This window comes from Perca fluviatilis, chromosome 11 (genome assembly GCF_010015445.1).
Source record: "Perca fluviatilis chromosome 11, GENO_Pfluv_1.0, whole genome shotgun sequence".
Taxonomy (NCBI): Eukaryota; Metazoa; Chordata; class Actinopteri; order Perciformes; family Percidae; genus Perca; species Perca fluviatilis.
Window position 1 is genome coordinate 10,290,334 of NC_053122.1, and position 21,764 is coordinate 10,312,097.

Below are 21,764 nucleotides of genomic sequence, written 5' to 3' on the forward strand. Positions count from 1 at the left end.
TGAGACAAACGGAGGTTTAGGCAGCCGAGGAAGTGAGGAAGAGAAGAGAGAGGAAGTGATTCGTTGCTGTTGTTGCTATTTTCGGGATTCTGATTGGCTAACGTGGGCTTGAGCTTCGCTGCCACCTACAGGTTTGGCATGCTCTTGACGGCAGTAAACGAACGCTTTTCTGAAAACTGACAGCTGTGCACAATGTTATTTTTGAAAGCGGAGTGGAAATGACCGTTTATGAAAATAGCCATCCACGTGTAAACGTAGCATCAATCCTCCAGCAGTGGGAATCTGGACCAGTTTGTCTGCAGAGGCACGTTTACATCATGCGCAGAGCATTTGAGAAGGCTGTAATCGCTGTGGGATTATTTGAACCAGTTATTGGAGCTGACAAAGGCCTTTTCTAGGCTGTAATCAACTTTGCAGCCCACGCAGGGGCTGAGGGGCAAGGGAGCTGAATAGATGAATCTGTTTGCTCCTGATCACAGAACAAGCCATACAGCGGGCCAAAGCCTTGCTAGTTTGGCAACGGGAAGAGTCTCAAGATTAAACAGTGAGATCTTTCTCTTGATCAGGCCCTCAGCCTGCTCTCCCCGCCATCGCTGCACCTGCTAGTCACAGCCCCTGATGTATGTGCTCTCCTCTTCCCCTCCATCTATTTCTCTCTCTCTCTGTGTCTCTCAACTTTCACTGTCTGTCTTTCTTCCCCCCCCCCCTCTCTACTCTCCCCACTACCCCCATCCACCCTTTTTCACCGCTTTTGATTATCAGCAGTGTCCCAGAACTCATGCGAGCAAATCTATCGGAATTTCATCTCTGCCTCGCTTGCAATCACTTTCACATGTGCACACTGTCTCACAATCTCTGCACACATTCATTCTCTGGTCTCTCTGCGCACCTTCACAGAAACCTATTTTGTCATTCTCTCTTCAAGTCCTTTCCTCTCTCCTTTTTAATCACAATACACACTGGGACTCTGCATAATCCAGACTACAGTCAAGCTGCTCACTCATTGTCTTTGTTTGTCACAGTATAATACATTGAGGAGACACTTCTCCAATTCCACAGCCAGAGTTGATGTTCCAACCATTCTCGCTGAATTAGTGATGTTTCAGGTGAGTTTTTAAATGCAGTCTTACGACTAAATTTGTGCTAAATACCTTGGAGGTAAAGAATAGGATATTTTAGGGATCTCTACAGGGAAATTCTCTGCAGCTTGTAATCTGACGGAGAGCTCAGAGGTCCCTGTAAAGTGCAGAACAGTTCAGGTTAAGATTCAAGGACACTGCAGAGGTGTGGGTGCTTGGCGACATCAGGGCTTTAACCTGATCCCTGTGGTTGAAGGACCGTTTGGCCAAAAGCAAAGCCACCTTACTGCTTTTTATAAATAAATAAATTAAAGGGTAAGGCTGGCATTATTCTGTATTTTTCTTGCTGTCAAGAAATCCCACGGAAAGACCAAAACCAACAATGCATTGCCCCCTTTCTCAATGCTTTCTGACTTTGCTACCCATTCTGTCACAAGCCCATTTATTCACACTAAGGACAGCAAAAACCAGAGTATGGCCCAGAATGAGTCAACCTTTTCGGATTAGAAACAGCCTAGTCTACATCGACGACGTTCCACTTCCGGGATTGATCAGGTGCCGCTGGAAATCCCGCTGGATGTCCCTCTATTCGGAGCGATCTCTACCTTCCGCTTTCTTTGTGTTGGAATTTTAAACTCTGGTGGATTTGTGAGGACTATGGTTAACTGCTCCTCAGATTTCTGCAGGGTAAATCCAGACAGCTAGCTAGACCAGTGGTTCCCAACCTGGGTGTAGTAGCCGAAATGCAGCTAATTGATAAATGATTTTAATTTATGTGTTAAATGGTAATTTTCATTGTTCATTTATTTTGAGGAAATTAGGGGTAATATTTTTAGTTAATATTTACAGTAATGCAAGGAATTGTTTAATTATCTAAAATGTTCGTGGATAATTCAGAGTGCATTTATATTACATTGGTGATATTTTGGAAATATTGCATTGTTACTTTTAACCGTATACACCTTTAATTACATTGAATACTCTCGCGAGAGTCGTGAAGTAAAGTAAGAAAAAGGGGTTATCCGAGTGGTCAGTCAGGCACGGATAGAGTGGAGCCTCACAGTTTTTTGACCTTCTCTTTCTATTTTTCCCTTTTGCCGTTAATAATCATTTTTATTTTTTGTACTACTGCTGTACTGAAGTTTATGTTGCTAACCGAGTAAACGGATATATTTTTTCTACGAGTGGTTTCGTGGATTTATTGATGTGGATTCGGAGGCAAAGGGAGTGGACAAAGCGTCAAGCTAGGGCTTTACTCAGTGGAAATCTACACTGGGGTCCGGGCACCAAAGATCACAGGGGGGGCGCAAGTCTTTTGAGGTTTGAGGTTGAGGTAAAAAATTATGATAATACACTAGAATATATAATGTATACAAAAGTCTGTATGAAAACTATATATTTTGTTGTATCCTGGTCTTTCCTGCCGCCACGGCATCACTATTTTATGAATAAAACATGACGGACAAACGTAACAGTGCTGATAACTCCTCTGTATCAAAAAAGAAAGTAAGGCTCTATCTCGAGAGTTACCTCAACTTCGGTTTTGGGGGGCGGGGGGAGCTCAGCATTTCTTAGACCTGAGTAGGGGGGGCGCCAAGGAAAAAAGGTTGGGAACCACTGAGCTAGACTACCTGTCCAATCTGAGTTTTCTGTTACACGACTAAAACAACTTTTGAACTTAAACATGTTCCACCAAAACAAGTTCCATCTCGAGGCTGTTTTGCAGAGGCGCCATTGCTCCGTCCGGGGCTTAGCACCGGCCAAGACTATTGTGATTGGTTTAAAGAAATGCCAATAAACCAGAGCACATTTTTCTCCCATACCGGAATGCTGTGTGGACTAGCCAGACCCTCCTCCGCAGAGCACTCAATGGCACAGAGTAATAAGCTCTAAGCTAAGATACAGGAGCAGTACTTGTAGTAGAGTGTGTGTGTGTATGTGTGTGTGTGTGTGTGTGTGTGTGTGTGTGTGTGTGTGTGTGTATATATATATATATATATATATTATAAATAAACATAAATATATAATAAAACATTATAAATAAACATTTCAGTTGATGCTGACACAGCTGTGTTGAAATCTTCCAAATGATCATTTAAAAGTTTCTCTGAGGCCTTAAAGCAATGTCCTAGAAAAGTCTCACTCTGTACTTTTATTTGCTGCCACTTATTTCTTCTGGACTGTCCAACAGCAGAGAAGTCTGGAAGTTAAAAAGGGCAAGCACATTCAGAAGCAAAAACTTTATAAGTACACTTGATCTTATTTGAATACTTATGACTGTTCCTTTACCAGTGTCTTTAGGAACCACCAGTCCACCATCAATAATACATGTGTGATAGTCTGGGCACTGTTTGCCCCACTTGTTCTCTTCAATCACTGTTACTTTTTTAATATTTCACTGCTGGTGGCCGAGCCCAATCCACTTCCCTGCTTGCTCCTTTTTCTTTTTTTTTAGCTTGGATCTCAAACATTGGCCTATTTCGGACTTTAAAACCGTTTCTGATCGATGAGGACAGAAAGAGAGAGAGAAATGGCGGTTAATAGGAGACCCCAGAGCTGCTTAAATATTAAATGGATGGACAGTGGTGACACAGAAAACACAATCTTCTTTTCCTACGGCTTTGCATCCAAATCCAAATGGCAATTGTCTGGTCAACAAAACAGTCAAGGGATTTAGAGTCTGAAAGCCCTCAGCACATTTTAGTCCCAATGTAATTTCAATGGAGTTCTGCTCTGTATTTATTTGTTGCCTGCCTTTTTGTTCTTGTCATTGTAAAAAAAAATTGAAGTCAACTCAACATACAAGCAGTTTTTATTTGCTACCTTGAAAATGCAGTTCGACCAAAGTTCTTAATGCTGCACCAATCAATATGTTTATATTTACAATGATTAAATGAGTAAGTGTAATGGAAAAGAGGTTGCTCATTGTCACTAAACCCAAGTACAATTATGAACAAACTCTGCGGTGCCTTCAGCTCTGCGTGGTGTTTTAGCCTAATTCTTGATAATATGGCAAATAGCTCTATGAATTGGTCCAGATGGATTGCTATTTTATTTTGTACAGACAATAATGTTTCCTTCAGCATGAATTATAATGACTTTTGCGATTGCATATAGCACATCAAAAATATCACTCTGTCCAATGCTTACTGGTTTACTGGTTTTTGACTTAATATGCGGGGCATTCCGTCAGAACAAATGTTTTTTCTACATGATATGAGCATAACGTGGTTTGATTAAGTAAAATGACCAACCATTCAGAAGACAGGAGCCCTCAAAGTTGACCCATATTGGACACCCTCCCTACCTAAGAACACATATCTTATTCAAAAATAAAAATAACAGTATGGTTTTCCTGATCATTGGAAAGCTTACAAACAAGGTTATCCACAATTTTAATATTTATTTTGGTCCAAAATAAATAAATATCCAAATGAGGGGAATTTTGTCCTTAAAGGGTAACGACCGTTTTGTTCAACCCTATTTTCCTATGTTTTTGTGTCAAAGTGACTGATGGGAACAACAATCTTTGACAATGGTCCAGTTCTAAGCAAGATCACTGCAGTTGTCGTTGGAGAAACAAGCTACAATTTTCCAGCTTGTATTTACCTTCACAAAAGTGCTCGTTTTGCCACTGACAGGCTCAGATTAATATTCTAAGTGTCTGACATTATGGAAGGGATCCCTTCAGAGATGGACCTTTAAAACCTCTTTGAGACTTTTCTGTTTAACCAGAAACAGCTCTGAAGTCGCTAGCGCTAAACCCACCAGACTCTATTTGAAAAAGCAATACTTTTAGCGTGTATGGAGCCAACATATTTTCACATGTAAATCAGTAAACTATGTGTTTATTTCAACCAAAACTAGAGTTGTGATGGTTGGAAAAGTGGAAAGACGACCCAAAAACAACTTTTCATGGTTTTATTTTGTTTCTGTTGACTTTTAATGAAGTGTATTTTACAATGCTAAAATTACTGTTTATTTACATGGTGGGTTTAGCGAATGCAATTTCGCGGATGTTTTTTTGTTTAACAATAGGAACAGAAAGTCAACCTTCTTTAGTAATCCTTTCCATAATGTTGTCAGACACTTATAATATTAATCTGAGCCTGTCAGCAGCAAAACGAGCACTTTTATGAAGGTAAATACCAGCTGGACAACTGCCCTATTAACTTACATTGTGGCTTGTTTCGCCACTGTCGAATCCAGCGATCTCACCTAATACTGGACCAATTTCAAAGATTGTTGTTCCCATCAGTCACTTAGACACAAAACATAGGAAGATAGGGTCCAGATTGAAAAAAAAACGGTAGTGCCCCTTTAAATCTTAATTTTTCTATTTGACTTTGTAGACTAGATTACAGTATGCTTATTTTGTTTTTTCTCAGATGATTGGCTGAACATATTTGACCATAGGATTCATTGCCATGTCTGGGTGTATAAAGCAAAACTTTAAGATCATGATAAGCATTTACAAAATGAAAGCTGACTGGAAGGGTACAATAGAAGCAAAGAAGTTAACATCTTTCCGTAGACTAGTGCAGTGCCACTTTAAACGTCCCTGTTCGGAATAAGCTTGGCCTCTGGTATTGCTGCTTGCAGCTTTCTCAAGAACCGCTCATCCAAACAACTTCACAATGGACACTGCACTTCCTTGGGTCCCGTGCAATACACCTGCCATGACATCTCTGGTCTCTGTCTTCATCTGTTCTTGCATACACTGTAGCGAGCAATGGAGAGCGAGCTGTAGGCCTACCCAGCATGCCATTTGGTGGTGTAACAGTTAATAAAGGTCCCATCTCAATACGTTACACAGTGTGTAGGCCTACATCACGCACTACTAATAAATATGTCTCGTAGATCTCAAGAGCTCGAACTCAACATGCACTTTCTTGGGTTCTCCGCAATACACAAGCCAGGTGTGAAGTCGATGGAATGAACGGTTGTCTAGAAAATTGAAGGAATGACAGACATACAGACAGAGGCTCATTCCATTTTGGTCATGAAATCACATGGACATTGCATGATTTTAGCTGTGGGTGTTACTGCCGGGCATTTAAATGCTCAAACCAATCAGAACATGAGACATAACATGGACACGGAGCGACTACGTTGGGCAGTAAACAATGTTACAATGCTCAGCTTTATATGCAGCAATAACAGTTTGTGACTTGACTTCATCCACAGCAATCCCATGCAGCTCTTCTTAATACAGAGTAGATGATTGCATGCTCGATGCATGGCACCTTACTTTAGTAGTTTCTGTTTATTTCTGAAAATAAGAAAATGGCATATCGTCAACGGAGCCAATCCTGTCATGTCTTGCTCACATTCCTCTGTGGGATCTGCTGCTACAATGTTTATTACATTCTACCCTTCTCTTTTATCCTGGAGGAGGGCAACATATTTCTCTCAACTCAAAAGACTCTTCTGGTGTGCATAACTAAGGCTGAATCTGTAACAAAACGTATTTAATGCAGAGTATAAAATATGGAGTTCATTATTGTTTCTTTTATTATTAGTTGACCTTTTATACACATTTTATTTCAAGAGTCTGTGCCAAGCGATGTTTGTGCATATCCAAAAACCGTTATTCGGAATATCCAACCAGAATATGCTGTTTACATGATCTGTATCAAATTCGCAATATGTTCATATTCAGAATAATTGTGGAATATTGGTGTGCATGTAAACGTACCTTGTGAGGAGAGTGAGGAAAGTTGGAACAACTCAAAATACTTTAAACCATGTTTACAACAAAAAGTAATTAAAAAAATATTTAATGTTAACTGAAAGTAAGGCAAAATCAGCTCAACATCTCCCTCACTGCCCTGTTTTTATCATTATTATTACAGAGTGACGTGACCTCACATGATTAGCCTAACCTCGCCCTCCCTCAAACCTGAGTGGAAGTCTAATCTAATCTAAAATCGAATCAACCAGAATAACAGAAAAAAAAAATCTGTGTGTGCTGGGACTTTAAAACCATTGACGTTTGTCATTGATAGAACACAAGTGTATATAGTGTAGCAGAACAATGTTGACATATGGCCAATCATTTTATTTAACGCAGAAAGATGGAGAAAGAACTTGAATATGATTGGTGAATTTGAATGAACTAAATTAAATTGTTTATTAGATCACTTCACTGAATGTTTGAGAGATGAATTCCCCTCATAATTGACATCATATAATTAAGTAAGTTCATGTTAATAAGTAGCAAGTTAGCTCCAAAGCTAACTCTCATATCCTAATACGTTTTTGTGTCAAATTAGTCATTTCAGTGTTGCAGTTAATGACCAGCTTGCTCAAAATGTGTTTTTTTTATATGTGCTCCATATTGACCTGCAGTGAAGCACAGTATGCATGGTCATTGTTGTTCTTGTTGTTATTCAGATCATATGTTCAATCAGCGATAGTGAAAACACTGCAAAGCACTGCAAAGTTGTGTAAGGATGGGTAAAACTGCTCTGCTGTAAATGTTAATGTAAATGAGGTTAAAGTAACTGCACGTGCACATAGACAAATTGAGGTTGTCAACCCAGAAGTAACAAAGCAATGTCAAATGAATGTATTTTTGAATTGTTTATTTTTCCCCAGCTTGGTTTGTCTAGCTCAGTCTACAGTATGCTTACCTGAGCAGATGAAATGTTGTACTTGCAGTAGATAGGCTACACATAATGGTGGACAGAATATTGGTGGCAGCTTGCTGAGAGATGTAGCTGCTGATTGCTTTTTCTTTGGTTTTAAATGGCTTTTGTTAAACATTGTGGAGATTAAGTTTAAGCCTCATTAACTTAAAATAAATAAAATCCTTTTTTTTGTTGTTGCATGGACTCTAGCGTACAGTTCTTTCTTCAACATTCGCTTTAAACTTTCCCAATGCCAATTCAAAATGATCTTGAGCCCTTTCTATCTGTTGTGGTGGCACTACAGACACTGATTGGGAGTTTTCAAATTCAGCTTGTGCATCTACCCCATCAAGTAGACTATTATGCATGCACCCAGTCGAGTGTCCACTTAATCACAGAGGTCAGGGCAACTACTAAATATGCTCAGTGGTGTCGCTTGGAGATGATATGCCATGTGCACGAGGGGGGCATATGTACAATTAAATTAGAAATGCTGAGACTTTTGGTGACGGGACCCACAGGGCATTCTGGGTGCATGTCCTGTTGGCAATCTATGCTCATCCATTACAGCAATTTAGACAGCTTATCGATGTATTACAGGAAAGGGGTCAACAGCAATAAAACGCACAACAACCACTGTGATTGATCATATGTGAGAAACGAGGTGCGTTTGATTCCCACACTGTGAGAGCCCGCCGATGTAGCCTATCACTGCTGCTCTCTCTCTCATCCGCCGGCTGAGGGACCGAAAGCAGCCTGCGAGAGAAACCGCGAGGAGGGGAGAGAGGAAACGGAGCGACGGAGATGGCGAGCATCAACATGGGGCTGAGACCGCTGCTGCTGGGGCTCGCGTGGGTCCTCATGGTCGTCCTAACGCCTCATGTCCAATGTCTAAATGGCGACGAGGACCAGAGCCAGGACACCGAGTGTAAGATGAAGAGCGTCACCGTGTCGGCTTTGCCGTTTTTGAGGGAAAACGACCTCAACATCATGCACAGTCCGTCGGCCTCCGAGTCCAAGCTGCTGTTCTCCGTTCGAAACGATTTTCCCGGAGACGTCGTGGTGGTGGACGACCTGGAAAACACCGAGCTCCCTTTTTTCGTCTTAGGTGAGTTTTTAAAACACCGACGGTCTCCGCGGTTCATTGGCCGCTAATTGAGCAGATTACAACCCCCCTTCACTCTTTTTTTTATCATTACACCGGAACATCTTTAGCTTAGGCCTGGCACCATACCATGTTTTCATTGCTTTAAACACATTATCAGGCTATATAACAACCAGAATAAATGACTAACGCCATTAGCTGCGTTTATAGCCTACGTCATTAGTCAGTCAGTGGTTGATAATTAGTTTAGCGCCTGTTATTGATAACACTATGGTGAGCTAAATCAACACTTAGCACTTCTTGTTGCAAATAATAGGCCGCATAGCATCATAATGCTAACAAAAATTGTAGTTTTTTTTCACATTTAAGTATAGCCAGCAATACATTTGTAAGAGAAGCGTCCATCTCATGCCTTGTATATTCTCTTTAATGTTAGCTTACACACGTGGCTCGGTTAGCTACATGTGTAGGGAACTACTTGCTAGTTAAACAAACTAGCATGCAACCAAACTAATTTCATTTCAGTAGGCTACAACTCTTAACGCTTGTCTTGTTATTGTTGTTACGTGGTCACTTTGTGCTGCCCATGTCTTGTATGTTTTATAATTGATTAAAACGCTACAGTTTACTCTCTCATGTTAGTTTTTAGGCTTTAGAAAACCGAACTTTATCAAAGTTTAGACCAAACCAGGTCCATTTTAACTGGACATTAAGCTATGTTTGAATAACAGTGAGTTTGGCAGAAAGCGAAAAAAAAAGTTTGCTTTGTGGAAGTTAGCTGGCCGCTGTCCATGGTGCTGAATCGCCGCTGCTGCTGCTGCTAGTGCTGCTACCGTGAGGATCTCCCTCTGCTACGATGAGCAGCGAGGCACACTCCGTGGCTTTGTGTGGTTTGCAATATAACATCTATACACCCAGTTGTGTTAACTGTGTGCCTTTGGATGTTTGTGTGAGGATTTAGTGTTGGCTCTGGGCCTGATTGTACAAGTATTTAGTGTTCTATTGGCCCAAGTCAACAATCAACAAGGAAAGCAGTTAAAAAGCACCTCCTGTTGGCTGTTAGATCTACTCAGCTGTTTCATCTGTCCATGTATCTTTGTTGTCACTTCTCAAAGCAGTTGCCTGTTTGAATTGCCTTTTCCTACAAGCAAATTGAGTTCACCTGTGTGTGTGTGTGTGTGTGTGTGTGTGTGTGTGTGTGTGTGTGTGTGTGTGTGTGTGTGCATGTATATATACAGTACAGGCCAAAAGTTTGGACACACTTTCTCATTCAATGCGTTTCCTTTTATTTTTTTATGACTATTTACATTTTAGATGCTCACTGAAGGCATCAAAACTATGAATGAACACATATGGAATTATGTACTTAACAAAAAAGTGTGAAATAACTGAAAACATGTCTTATATTTTAGATTCTTCAAAGTAGCCACCATTTGCTTTTTTTATTAATAAGGGAAAAAATTCCACTAATTAACCCTGACAAAGCACACCTGTGAAGTGAAAACCATTTCCGGTGACTACCTCATGAAGCTCATTGAGAGAACACCAAGGGTTTGCAGTGCTATCAAAACGCCCTAAACGCACCTGCGCCAGGCGCTTCAAGCCGTACGCTTAGATCGTTAAAATAGGGCCCATAGTGTAGGCTAACTCAGCAGCAGTAATAACTTATTTCTTTAGAGTAAAGCAGATGATCTGATTAGATTTTGGAGCTGTATCTGCTCGCAGCTTCAGGAGGTATACTGGCAACACGTTCCTTAGGTTTCAGGAACTTGGATACAGCACAGATCTGTGTTTTGGCAAAGTTGTTGCCAAGTCTCTGGCTAGTTAAGAAATGTAATGTTGAATTGAAATGGTATTCCAGTGTACTTCTGGGGACATTTCGGCTCCCAGAAGTAGCTGCAGAGTGAGCACTATTCTCTTTCACGCTGCTCTCCGGTAAAGGCAGCTTTGGACCCAGGCCCAGGGAGAGTCTGAGAGAGACGGAGGCAGCTGCCTGGAGGAAGAGTCGGTCAGGCTCCGAGATAACATTATCTTCTGCCTTCTGCTTAGAAGTGGTAAATCTACAGTTCACAGTAACTGAATGTGATATAGTCTCTGGCTTTTGTTTGACATCTAGTGTCTGCAAAAAATTTTGCACATTTTTGCATAACCTCGGAGGGCTAACCTGGCTCGTTTACTATATTTAAGGCCTTTATTTGACAGGACAGTTTTTAGGCATGAAAGGGGAGAAACAGGGGTAATGAAATGGGGAATCGAACCCGGGGCTGCTGCGGCGAGGACTGAGCCTCTGTATATGGAGCACATGCTCTACTAGGTGAGCTGACCAGGCTGTTTACTATTTTAACTGAACATCAGCGTCACCCTGATTATTTGGCTGAACCCTGTGCAAAAATCTGGCAGTTCAATAAAGCATTGCTTGATAGTCTATATGAAAAAAGAAAAGAAATGAAAAGTCAAATAGTCGTATTAAACAGCCAAATCCGATGCAGCCATATTAGTTTTAAATACCTACCCTGTTAAGAAGGGGTGCAAAGGTACACGTATTCATCCTTAACTGTGGGTTGTTCGTGGCTTGTTTCAGTTTGGTATGCCCTGCGAACAAAATAACTTTGTGGCTAAACAAACTAGCTGTTTTTTTGTGTGTGTCAGGCTGTGGATTGCTGTCAATTAAGCATTGTGCTTGTTAAAGAAGTAGCCGCAAATGAGAGAATAATTTTAATGTTATTGTGTTCAAAGGAAGTCGAAAGCATTACCTGAGTAATTACCTGACTATTACCAGAGCAAGGCAACAAAGTCCTTCCAATGGAGTGCTTATTGCTCCTGATACTCTACAACAGTCAGTCAGCCTTTCAGTCGATAAAAACAAAAAATGTTAACCATAGTATGCTCACAGTGCTTCATCTGTGCTGTAATGTTCCTTCATGTGCACATAGTTTAGTTATGTTGGAGCAGCACTTATATATTGTCTTTTGTTTTCTTGTTTGCATTCCATTTGTAACAGGTGGCAACATGTATCAAACCACCCATAGAGAGTTTACTGTCCAACCATATGTTTGGTATACGTTTTCATGAATGCGCTACTCAAATATACTGCTTGCTGTTAAAGAAGTGTATTCAGCCATATTTTGGGAAGAAAATATCAGTGTTTGGAAGATACAGTATGGAGAATATGTATGGCGAGTGGAGAAGTAGATGCTTTAGGAGTGGCTCCCGAAGTGGACATTTTAATACTTTCTTCTGTAACTGACAGAAATTCAGCATCCTTCCAACCCCTACAGGCGAGGAATGTTTGATAGTAAAATACTGAGAATCACTTTAAATAAAAGACACTTGCGGGTTTTGACTTAAGACCCTGACCACTTCAAACAGCTTAATGCAGTAGTGTAGCTTATCACACAGTACCCCGCTCACCAGCAGCACTGAGTCCCCAGTCTTCATCCATGTCTCATCAGGACACATCATCCTCAGCTAACCCCAGTAATTATTGGTGTGTTTGAAGACCTCAGAGAGACAGAGATCAGAAATGTTTAAGGGATGGTCTCAGTGCTGTAGTTGGAAGGCGGAACCATAAAGCTCTGTGCCTCATTTTGGGAAGAGAAAAAAGGAATCTTGTAATGAGGCATGCTGAGATTCTTTTAATTTCCCTACCCTGTCAACCTCTTTGAAGTAACATATTTTGAAAAATATATCTGGTTTTGTGTGTGTGTGTGTGTGTGTGTGTGTGTGTGTGTGTGTGTGTGTGTGTGTGTTAAATTCCACATTTCTACCACCGTTTACAGTGGCTCACAGTTTTCTCGCCAAATTGCTTCTCTGTGAAACATCTAAGAAGCAATTTGAGAAGAGGAGATTCTCTGACTGACAGTACATTTTTTAGCTGCAGGACCGCAGCCACTAGTTAGTGTCAGAGAAGACCGGCTAGGTTATTAGGAATTTATCCTTTTGGTGTTGTGCCATAAATTGTGCAGGAGGTGAGGTAATAATTGCTCTGGCAGTGATTTGCACATCTGGGCAGCAGGCTTGGAAGGTAGTCACCCCTTAACTGCTGCCCATTCAAATCAGCTTTCTGGAACAATAATTTGGCTGGTACATTTCAGATCCCTTCCATATAAAGATTGACATTGTTGCCAATGCAAATGGCATTAAACTCCACTGGTGCTTGTACTTACGGTACATGCCACCTTTGGGTCCTGAGTGCAATGTGCTCTTCGGGAAAACTCGTATTTTTTTCCTACAACAAAGCTGAGAGGACCTGTAGACCTGCAAGTTGTTTTGACCTTTTTATTGTTGGTATGCTGTGAGAATGTCAGTCCTGCAATGTGAATGTTCCTCAAATAATGAAATGTGCTGACGATGTCAACTAGAACAGATGTATCTTGACAAACAGCATATGGCTGCAACTAGGGTTTTTGTGCGGATTATATGCCTATTCAGTTTATAAATGTCAGAAACTACTGAAAAATGTCATCATTTTTGTTTCTCTGAGCCTGACATATATGCTTAAAAGTATAGAGATGGAAATTTCCAACTAGTTTTTACCTTTTGCAATCACAAGATGTAACCACCATGTGTGTTTTTTTTTGAACACTTAAAAGACAATTCCGGCGCAAAATGAACCTAGGGGTTAATAACACATGTGTACCGAGTCGAACGTTCTCTGGGATCTGTTTTCATGCTAATTGAATGCTTTAAACAAGCTACCGCAAACCGGTGGTTAGCTGCTAACAATAGCTTTCGGGGCAGATGGTAAATCGCTATTTTATACCACTAACAAGGCTCAAAATAACACCACACTTCCACTGTAGCATAATGAGGGTCCCTACATGTAAACCGAAGCATTGAGAACTTTGTAAGTGTACAGACAGTTTATTACATAGATATGTTACTTGCTACTGGTTGCACGGCGTTCGTCGTTCAACTGCTCATGGCTGTTTTCCAAGATGGCGCCCTCATGTAAACATGAATGCTAATGTCTTTATAATCTTATCTTTTTAATAAACTGTCTGTACACTTACAAAGTTCTCAATGCTTCGGTAGGGACCCTCATTATGCTACAGTTGAAGTGTGGTGCTATTTTGAGCCTTGTTAGTGGTATAAAATAGCAATTTACCATCTGCCCTGAAAGCTAGCATGAGCAGCTAACCACCAGTTTGCGTTAACTTGTTTAAAGCTAGAGACGCATTCGATTAGCATGAAAACAGATCCCAGAGAACATTCGACTCGGTACACATATGTTATTAACCCTTAGGTTCATTTTGCGCCGGAATTGTCCTTTAAACAAAGTCCACTCTCTATCCTTTTTAAACATCAAAATAATACAGAGTGGTGCTTCTTTCCTCAAGAAACCATCTTTGGCCTCGTGTAAATTGCACTACAGACAGAAAATCGAAATCAAACAAAGATTTTTAATAACAGTTCCTCAACACCAATTTGATCATCTTTTACTTTCATCTTTTTTCCACAGTGGATTACTGGATAGTTTAACCTCTCGAGGGCTCTAAAAATTAAAGTATGAATTTGTATAATTGCAGACGTTTTCATTTCTGTCAACACTCTTTTGTATTTCTTTCTGCTGACTGCAGCTCTTGTCTAGACTGTGTTCACGCAATAAATAAAAACAGAGGATTAAGTCAGTGATTTTAATTTGTACGGATCATTTATTAATGTATCCACTTTTCCGAATTCCAATCTAAATTCCAAATCAGAACCGCCAAAAGCTTAGTATGCAAAGGGAAGATAGGACCTGAAGTTTCAAAGTTCTTTCACTTTAATGTTAATTTAACTTTTCAGAACTTTTCTGCTTTTCACATGACAATGAAGCACAAAAGTTCATTACAGCATATCACTAACAGGTCAGCACATTCTGTAACGTCCACTCATTAAGGGTTGCTTGTTGAGAATTTGAACAGTTGGTAGTTGAAAGGCAGTGACTTTTAGGCCGGTCATTAAAAGTGCTAATTAGCTGGCTCATGAATAAACTGCTGCTTCAGGTGTTTCCAGCCTTTTTACTCTCTGTGACTAATGTAATAGCGCCACAGTACACAGGCTTTGTTTGTTTGAAGCTGTTTTTAACAGTGTTGATAACAAGTGATTTCTAGTTGTCATTTTAGGCGAACAGTGGTGTTTTTTTGGGTCTATTTTCATGTTGTTGCAATAGTGGGTGCAGTTCCTTCCAGAATCTTCACATAAATCTTTGTTTGTTAGTATTGCCTCTGTAATGTTGGCGTACATTCTTTAAGTAGGAGACACATTTATATGCACATCAAAAATACGACTTTTATGTGAGTAGGACAATAATGTGAAAGTGTGCAGGGATTGTTAACGGCATATGTCACCCACTTGTGGAGTTACCTGTGTCCCATTTCCATACTATACCCAAATACTATGCTGTCAGGACTATTTTAATTATATAAACATGTAGTATATTAAAATGACTGTGCTAACAGGAAAATAATATATATCATAAATGTGCTGTGCTGCTGGACATTACTCAAAGGCTTTAGAATTATTCTGCCACATGCAAATTTTGAAACCAAAACTGATTCATGGCTTAATTTTTTTGGCTTTTCTCAGGCAGCTCTACCCAACAATCCCTAAATAGTAGCGGTGTAACAGTACACAAAAGTCACGGTTCGTTGCGTTTCTGTAGAAACCTAAATGCATGAGGACACTTCTCTTGTCATTTATTATGAAAAGTGTCTTAGACGGACACAACCTTTACAGGGACTAATATAGCATTTGGCCCACTGGCAACTTTGGTAAACAATTTTCACTATAAAAACAGGAAACATTTGAAGAAACACTTTCCCTAAAGGCCCAAACTACAAAACTGAAAAGCACCTTTTATGCAATGAAATTGAAAATACAAAATAAAGAGAATAATCCAAGTTACAACTTCTGCATTAGGGGAACGTTTCAGTTAGTATATATTTAAACATTCAAAGAACCCAGACGTGTATCATCTCAGTGATTGGCACATCTGGGTGATGCCGTCGAATGGGGGTTAGCATGTTGAATGTGTTTCCATTCACATCCCCTCCAACAGTGCAGCAACACCGACACAGCCTCCTTGTCTTATACACAACTCTCTCTCCGTTGCTGTCGTAGTCCAGTTTTGGTGTTTTGTTTGAGCTCGCCATAGCGACTGACTCAACCGCCAATCCGCTTGTTGTGGTAACCTATGTTGCATACGGCTTAAGGTTTCCAGGCGGAACTTGCGCTTGTAAACTTTGGCTCCACATTACGTGCCTCAATCTGCATACAGGAGCAGCTTGGAGTAGAGCCTCTACTACTTTGCATCGAAAGGAGCCAGTTGAGGTGGTTCGGGCATCTGGTAAGGATGCCCCCTGGGCGCCTCCCTAGGGAGGTTTCCAGGCACGTCCAGCTGGGAGGAGGCCCGGGGAAGACGCAGGACTAGGTGGAGGGATTATATCTCCAACCTGGCCTGGGAACGCCTCGGGATCTCCCAGTCGGAGCTGGTTAATGTGGCTCAGGAAAGGGAAGTCTGGGGTCCCCTGCTGGAGCTGCTCCCCCCGCGACCCGACACCGGATAAGCAGACGAAGATGGATGGATGGAATCTGCATACAGTGTATTCTGTGTGCACCATACCGTGACCCAGTGTAATGTGACTTTACAGCCCCACTGACTAGCTATTATGTTTCTCTTGACCTGTGTTACATTGTAGGACATTGTGTCCATCCACACTACAGTCAAAAATTAAGTAAATCTTTCAGTATATTTTCTTTTGTCATTTCCAATGTCAGCGTACATAAAGAATAGTGCGGCTCATCCAGAAGTGTGCTCTTGCAAAATTAAAACTTCTTGGCTGAAATTTAGCAAAGCTTTTCCCCCACGGGTTTCCAAGTTTCTAAATCATCACCGAGGTATGAATATATAAGCCTAGATGTTTACTTCCTGTGGATTCATTGGTGAGGTGGAATACACAACTCCACGAAAGACCTTCACAACATTCTGAGTTTCTCCGCCCTCTTTTTGTCCATAAACTCCCTCAGGTTCCAGTTCCCAGTCTATATCCTTATCCAGCAATTCGGGTGGGATAATGAAACCTTCCTTTGTGCTTCACCACAGCACTTCATCTTGTCCAAAACTTACCAACAATCTGCTGGTTATGCCCATATGTGCCTTGATTTACCACAATAGAATCTATAATATCTGCAGTGTTTTCCCTAGGCTTGTGGAAGACTTGGGTGCACATATTTTGCAGAGGGTTTAGGGGTCATCCCTGAAGAAAGTCTTTCAATTAAAAAAAAAAATCATTTTGGACCATTATTATTGCTACCATATCTGTCTAAAATATTGGAAAAGTTAGAGCACATTAAAAAATGACACTCAAAAAGGTTAAAGACAAAACTTGCTAAAGAATTCTACTGGGGACCAACTACAACCATTAGAGCGGATCAAAAGTCTTTTGTTAGTCCTGATGTTCACATTGATTTTACATTCCTTCGGCTTAGGTGGTGCCCACGACGGCTTGGGTGCGGCACCTAAACCTTATAATGGTAGGGAAGTCCCTGCCGTCTTTATTGCCCCTGCTCTGTCTTCCTTGAGAATAAATCTGCTAGTAACATCAAGCAGAGACCAAGGGTTGTTTTGGTGTTTGGACAGAGGTGTGTGGGGGAGAGCTCAGCGGGAGGAGACAAAGGGAGAGCAAGGAGATATAGATAGAAAGAGAGAGAATCAAAAAAGAGAGACACTGTGAGGCGCACGGCTGCTATTTAATGGTTTCCATGGCAACGTGATCGGGTGCTTAGACAGGGGTTTTAAAGAAAGGTGGCGTTTGTTTTATCGCCCCAGCGGCAGGGGCAGAGGAAGGGAGGAAGGAGAAACATTTGAGGGGGCATCTTTAACTCCACATACTGCCACTGTACTGTGTGTAGTGATTATCATAAAAGAACATTTAGGTTTATCAAATGTTGTTTAGTTTAGGGACAATGTAGTCTCAGATTCGGCTTTTCACCCTCATTTCTAGAGCTGGGTATCGTTCAGCATTGTTCAATACCAGTACCAATACCATGACTTCGATGCCGGTTCCAAAAGATACGTTTTTGTGAGCCCTGTCTCTGTGCCTAGCGTAGAGTTTTTTCTGCATATCTCATGACGTTTTGTGAGAAATATGCTGCATGCTTATTGGCTCACTGATGCTGCCCGGTGTTGTTTGACCCATCCACACCCCCCCCCCCCAACCAACCTCCCTACGTGGAATTTCGGGCTTAATACTGCTCACTGCCGTTGTCGCTCTTAATACTACGTCATCCTCCGGCGCCGCGGAGCTGCTGTGCTGCCCGGTGCGTTCCATACACACTTGCCTGGTATCTGATGCTGACAGCCACTGCCCAAGCGTCCGTATTTTAGGAGTTCGGAGTGACAACGGGCTGTTGTAGCAGGAACATCAATTCCAGGATGGGTTTTGTGAGTGCATGTGAATCCACAGTTTAAAGCTGATATTTAAAAATAAATTATCTCAGGGGGGCATGCTATACCCCACTAGAGGGTTTGCATCTTTGTCACCTTTTTCACCCCTGATGAGTTTGCATCCCTGCTTGTTAGCGATGAAGCACAGCCAGTCTGGGCACCTGATCTGAAATTAAAAAGGCTAAGAACCTCACCCTAGGTATTAATACTAAAACTCAGGTATTGTATCATACTTCATATGGCTGGGTGCTACCAAACATTCTTTTTACTTTACTTTTACCCTACAATCCAGCTAAAACAGCCAACTGTACGAAATGTTAAATGCTGTCACAACACAAGCAGCCATACCAGAACTTAAAAAATAGTCTAAAATGACAGAATTGTGTGCACAACGGCAGATCTCAGCAATTAAAAGTTTTCCAAACTCTGCTTCGAACACATTTATCCATTATTTAAGTACCAGCCCTAGTAACACATGAGTGCTATAGATTCCTCTAAATCTTAGCACTGCTGTGGTGATGAAAAAGGTAAAAATTGCCAAGAGAAATCTGCAAACGGCATCAGCAGGGTGTCACACTCAAATACATATCCATTTTTGCCAGCTCCCTTGCAGCTTGTTGATATAGTTTCCAAAAAATGGTACTGCTGCTACACATGTTTTATTAGGCTGGGGAGATCAAGGGAGAACAAACTGTAATCTGTATGCAGGCTCACAGAGGCCAGTGGGAGAGGGTTAGGAGCTGGACAAACAGTCGGGCACTGGCTAGAAATATTTTTCATCCTTGTTTTAAGATTAGGGTGTAGTAATGTATGGCAACCCATGAACAGGCCACCTTGGAGAGTTCTTAGAGCAAATAAAATGAAAGGTTGAGGAATCATGTTATTATGTGGACACACAAGTGCAGGGAAATTCACCCATAGAAAAAGAATGGATAACCAATTCCCCAGAGGTGTTCAGATTAGCTTCCGTTAAAGGAAGCATGCAGGGAAGATCTTGTGGTGAGAGCTGCAGACTAGTTTCTCAGTTTCCCCCTCTGATGTCCTGATTTCATCACCCCAGTAGAAGCAATACATCTTAATTTGCTGCTGTCATCACAGGCTGGCCTCGATCTGTCAGTTCCTCAACCTCTGGGAGAGGTGTTACACTCAAGAAGGACATCAGTTCAAAGGCAATACAACATCCTTTTTTTTTTCTTTTTTCTTTTTTTTTTAGAGGGATAGTTAGTTTTAAGTTTGATTGAACTCTGTAAAAATCAGTTTTGATTCTCCCGATGAATGTTTTGGGAGTGAAAACTCTTTTAAGTGTTTGACGAAACTGAACGTTGATGTCAGCAATGGGTTAATAACTAAGCTGACTTTGATCATCAATTCAGTCAACAACATCGTAAAAAAATAAATGAATAATGCGAAAAATGCAACAACAAAAAATACATCATATCCCTGTATGTGATAGCAGCCTAACGTCCAACATCAGTACCAGTTAATTGCCAGTGCGGTACTTAATTAACTAGGAAAGATGTTCATATAATATGTCGGATAACTTATCCAAATTCCATCCGAGTTGATTACATTCTATGCAAATAGGGTCCATTTTACAGAGTCTCGAAACTGACAAGATGTAGTAAAAGGTTATTAGTCAAGTCGAAAGTACAACTGAATACATCAATAAATAATGTTGTTGGATTAAGATATAAAATAGTGTAAACACTATAAAGCTTCATACTCTTCCTTTAACCTCAAGACACACCACAAGAAAGCCTTCCCCACTAATATTTATGATTCCATTTCTATTTCATTTTATCTTTCAACAACGCTTTTCTTTATATTTCAAGGAAGAATTAAGAGAGCTGGATACAATGCCGCCAGTCAGCATTGCTGCCAATGTCTCCCAGAGGCAACTCGCGCTATTGCAATGAAAAGCTCCCCTGTGGTCCAAAAAGCATTTCCCCCATAGACCAACATTATAAAAGACGCGTCTGTGAAACTGTTGACAAGACACCAAACAAGATCAATTATTACTTATATATGTGTAAAACGTTCCCGGAGCCTAGGAAATAGGGTTGGGTACCGAGACCCGGTGCTAATTAGCACCAGCCATCATCAACTGGTGGCCCGTCGGCCACATCTGGCCCGCCAAAGCTTTTAGTCTGGCCCGCAGAATAATCATGAATTCACAAAATGTAAAGAGGAAAAAATGCATTTAAAACAAAAACCCAGCCCCCTGTATTTGTATCTCTATTCATGCCGGGATTCTGTACAGCGATGCCCGATCTCCACACACACAGCTGAGCCGAGATGTGTGTGCGTTAAAACACGCAGCACCTGACTGGGAACGATACAGAGAGGATTACCAACGGCTGCTGGGGCAGATGAACTCACGATATCTCTTTTCTGTAAATAGGCTACAATTAACCTTGGTGAGTAAAAAGTCAATACTTATCAATGCACTCACCTGTGTAGACCGGCATAAACATGTAGAAAGCGATATTCAAATCTGCTCTGTCTGCTCAGTCCACTCTTGTCCACCGCGCTGTTTTACGCAAACACAGCTCTACTCTGCAAATAGCGAATTTTTACAAACAAGCTAAAACAAAAGCTGTCGGTTTGTAGTCTAACTATTTATCTTAGTTTGCCGGGAATCTGGAAATGTAACTGCTGGCTTAACCAAACTCTCGGTCGTTATGTTCGCGTTCTTCATTCTTGATGATGATGATGCTGGTTGTATTATTTTGCAACAGCATCCTTCATTGCAAATGAGGCATACACGCGACGAATACATAGCCTGCTTATCAGTCCATTCATCATTAAAGCTGGGCTTTTCCATGTCAACTTTTCGCTTCAGCCTCTTTGAGAGTGACATGTTTACCTGACAACAGGACGCTGCATACTACAACAATATTTCCATAATCACAGACTTTAACCATCACTCCTTAGTGAGCTGCACCTAGTCTAAAATCTTTTTCTAGTTAAAGAGCCATGGAGTTTCCATGTTTTTTTTAGGAAGCTTGCTCACACTAATACATGTAAAAAAATATATAGCATTAATTCAGTAAGAAAGGGAAAATTCTGAACAAGAATAGGCGTATTAGGTATAAATTCATTTTATTTTCTTTATTTGAAAGTCTATACCCTTCTTCCACCTGGTGGTTGTTTTTGTCATTTAACAGCAATTTACTGGTGAAATAAGTTATTGTTATAAGTTATTGCTATTGCATTATTAATTAATCATTTAATTTAGACCATATGGCCTTAGCAATAAACAAGCAGTTCTTTATTGTAAAAGGATCACTTTAGCACCGGTATCAGGGGGGAAAAAATTAAACGATACCCAACCCGACTACGAAAGTGTATTTTTTTAATGTTCGTGATGTCATCCCAATGTAAAGTCTGTGCCGTGCGGGCGAGACCAACAGGAGAAATAGAGCTGGGCAATATATGAATATTATATCTAGGGCTGTGCAATTAATTGAATTTAGATTTCAATTTCGATTTTGGCTCCCAACGATCACCAAAATAGT

At 40.8% G+C, this 21,764-nt stretch overlaps 1 protein-coding gene across 4 annotated transcripts in view; it reads left to right on the forward strand.

The window, feature by feature from the left end:
* Positions 1-8,372: 8,372 nt before the first annotated feature.
* astn1 (astrotactin 1) overlaps positions 8,373-21,764 on the forward strand; it is a 566,677-nt gene continuing 553,285 nt past the window's right edge. For 3 of the 4 annotated variants that reach the window (XM_039816835.1, XM_039816836.1, XM_039816838.1), the window contains exon 1: positions 8,374-8,819. In XM_039816835.1, coding sequence (XP_039672769.1) covers positions 8,516-8,819 — 304 coding nt within the window. In that variant the 5' untranslated portion in view covers positions 8,374-8,515. Of the gene's footprint in view, positions 8,820-21,764 lie in introns of all 4 variants that reach the window. The other variant, XM_039816837.1, reaches the window with a different exon arrangement.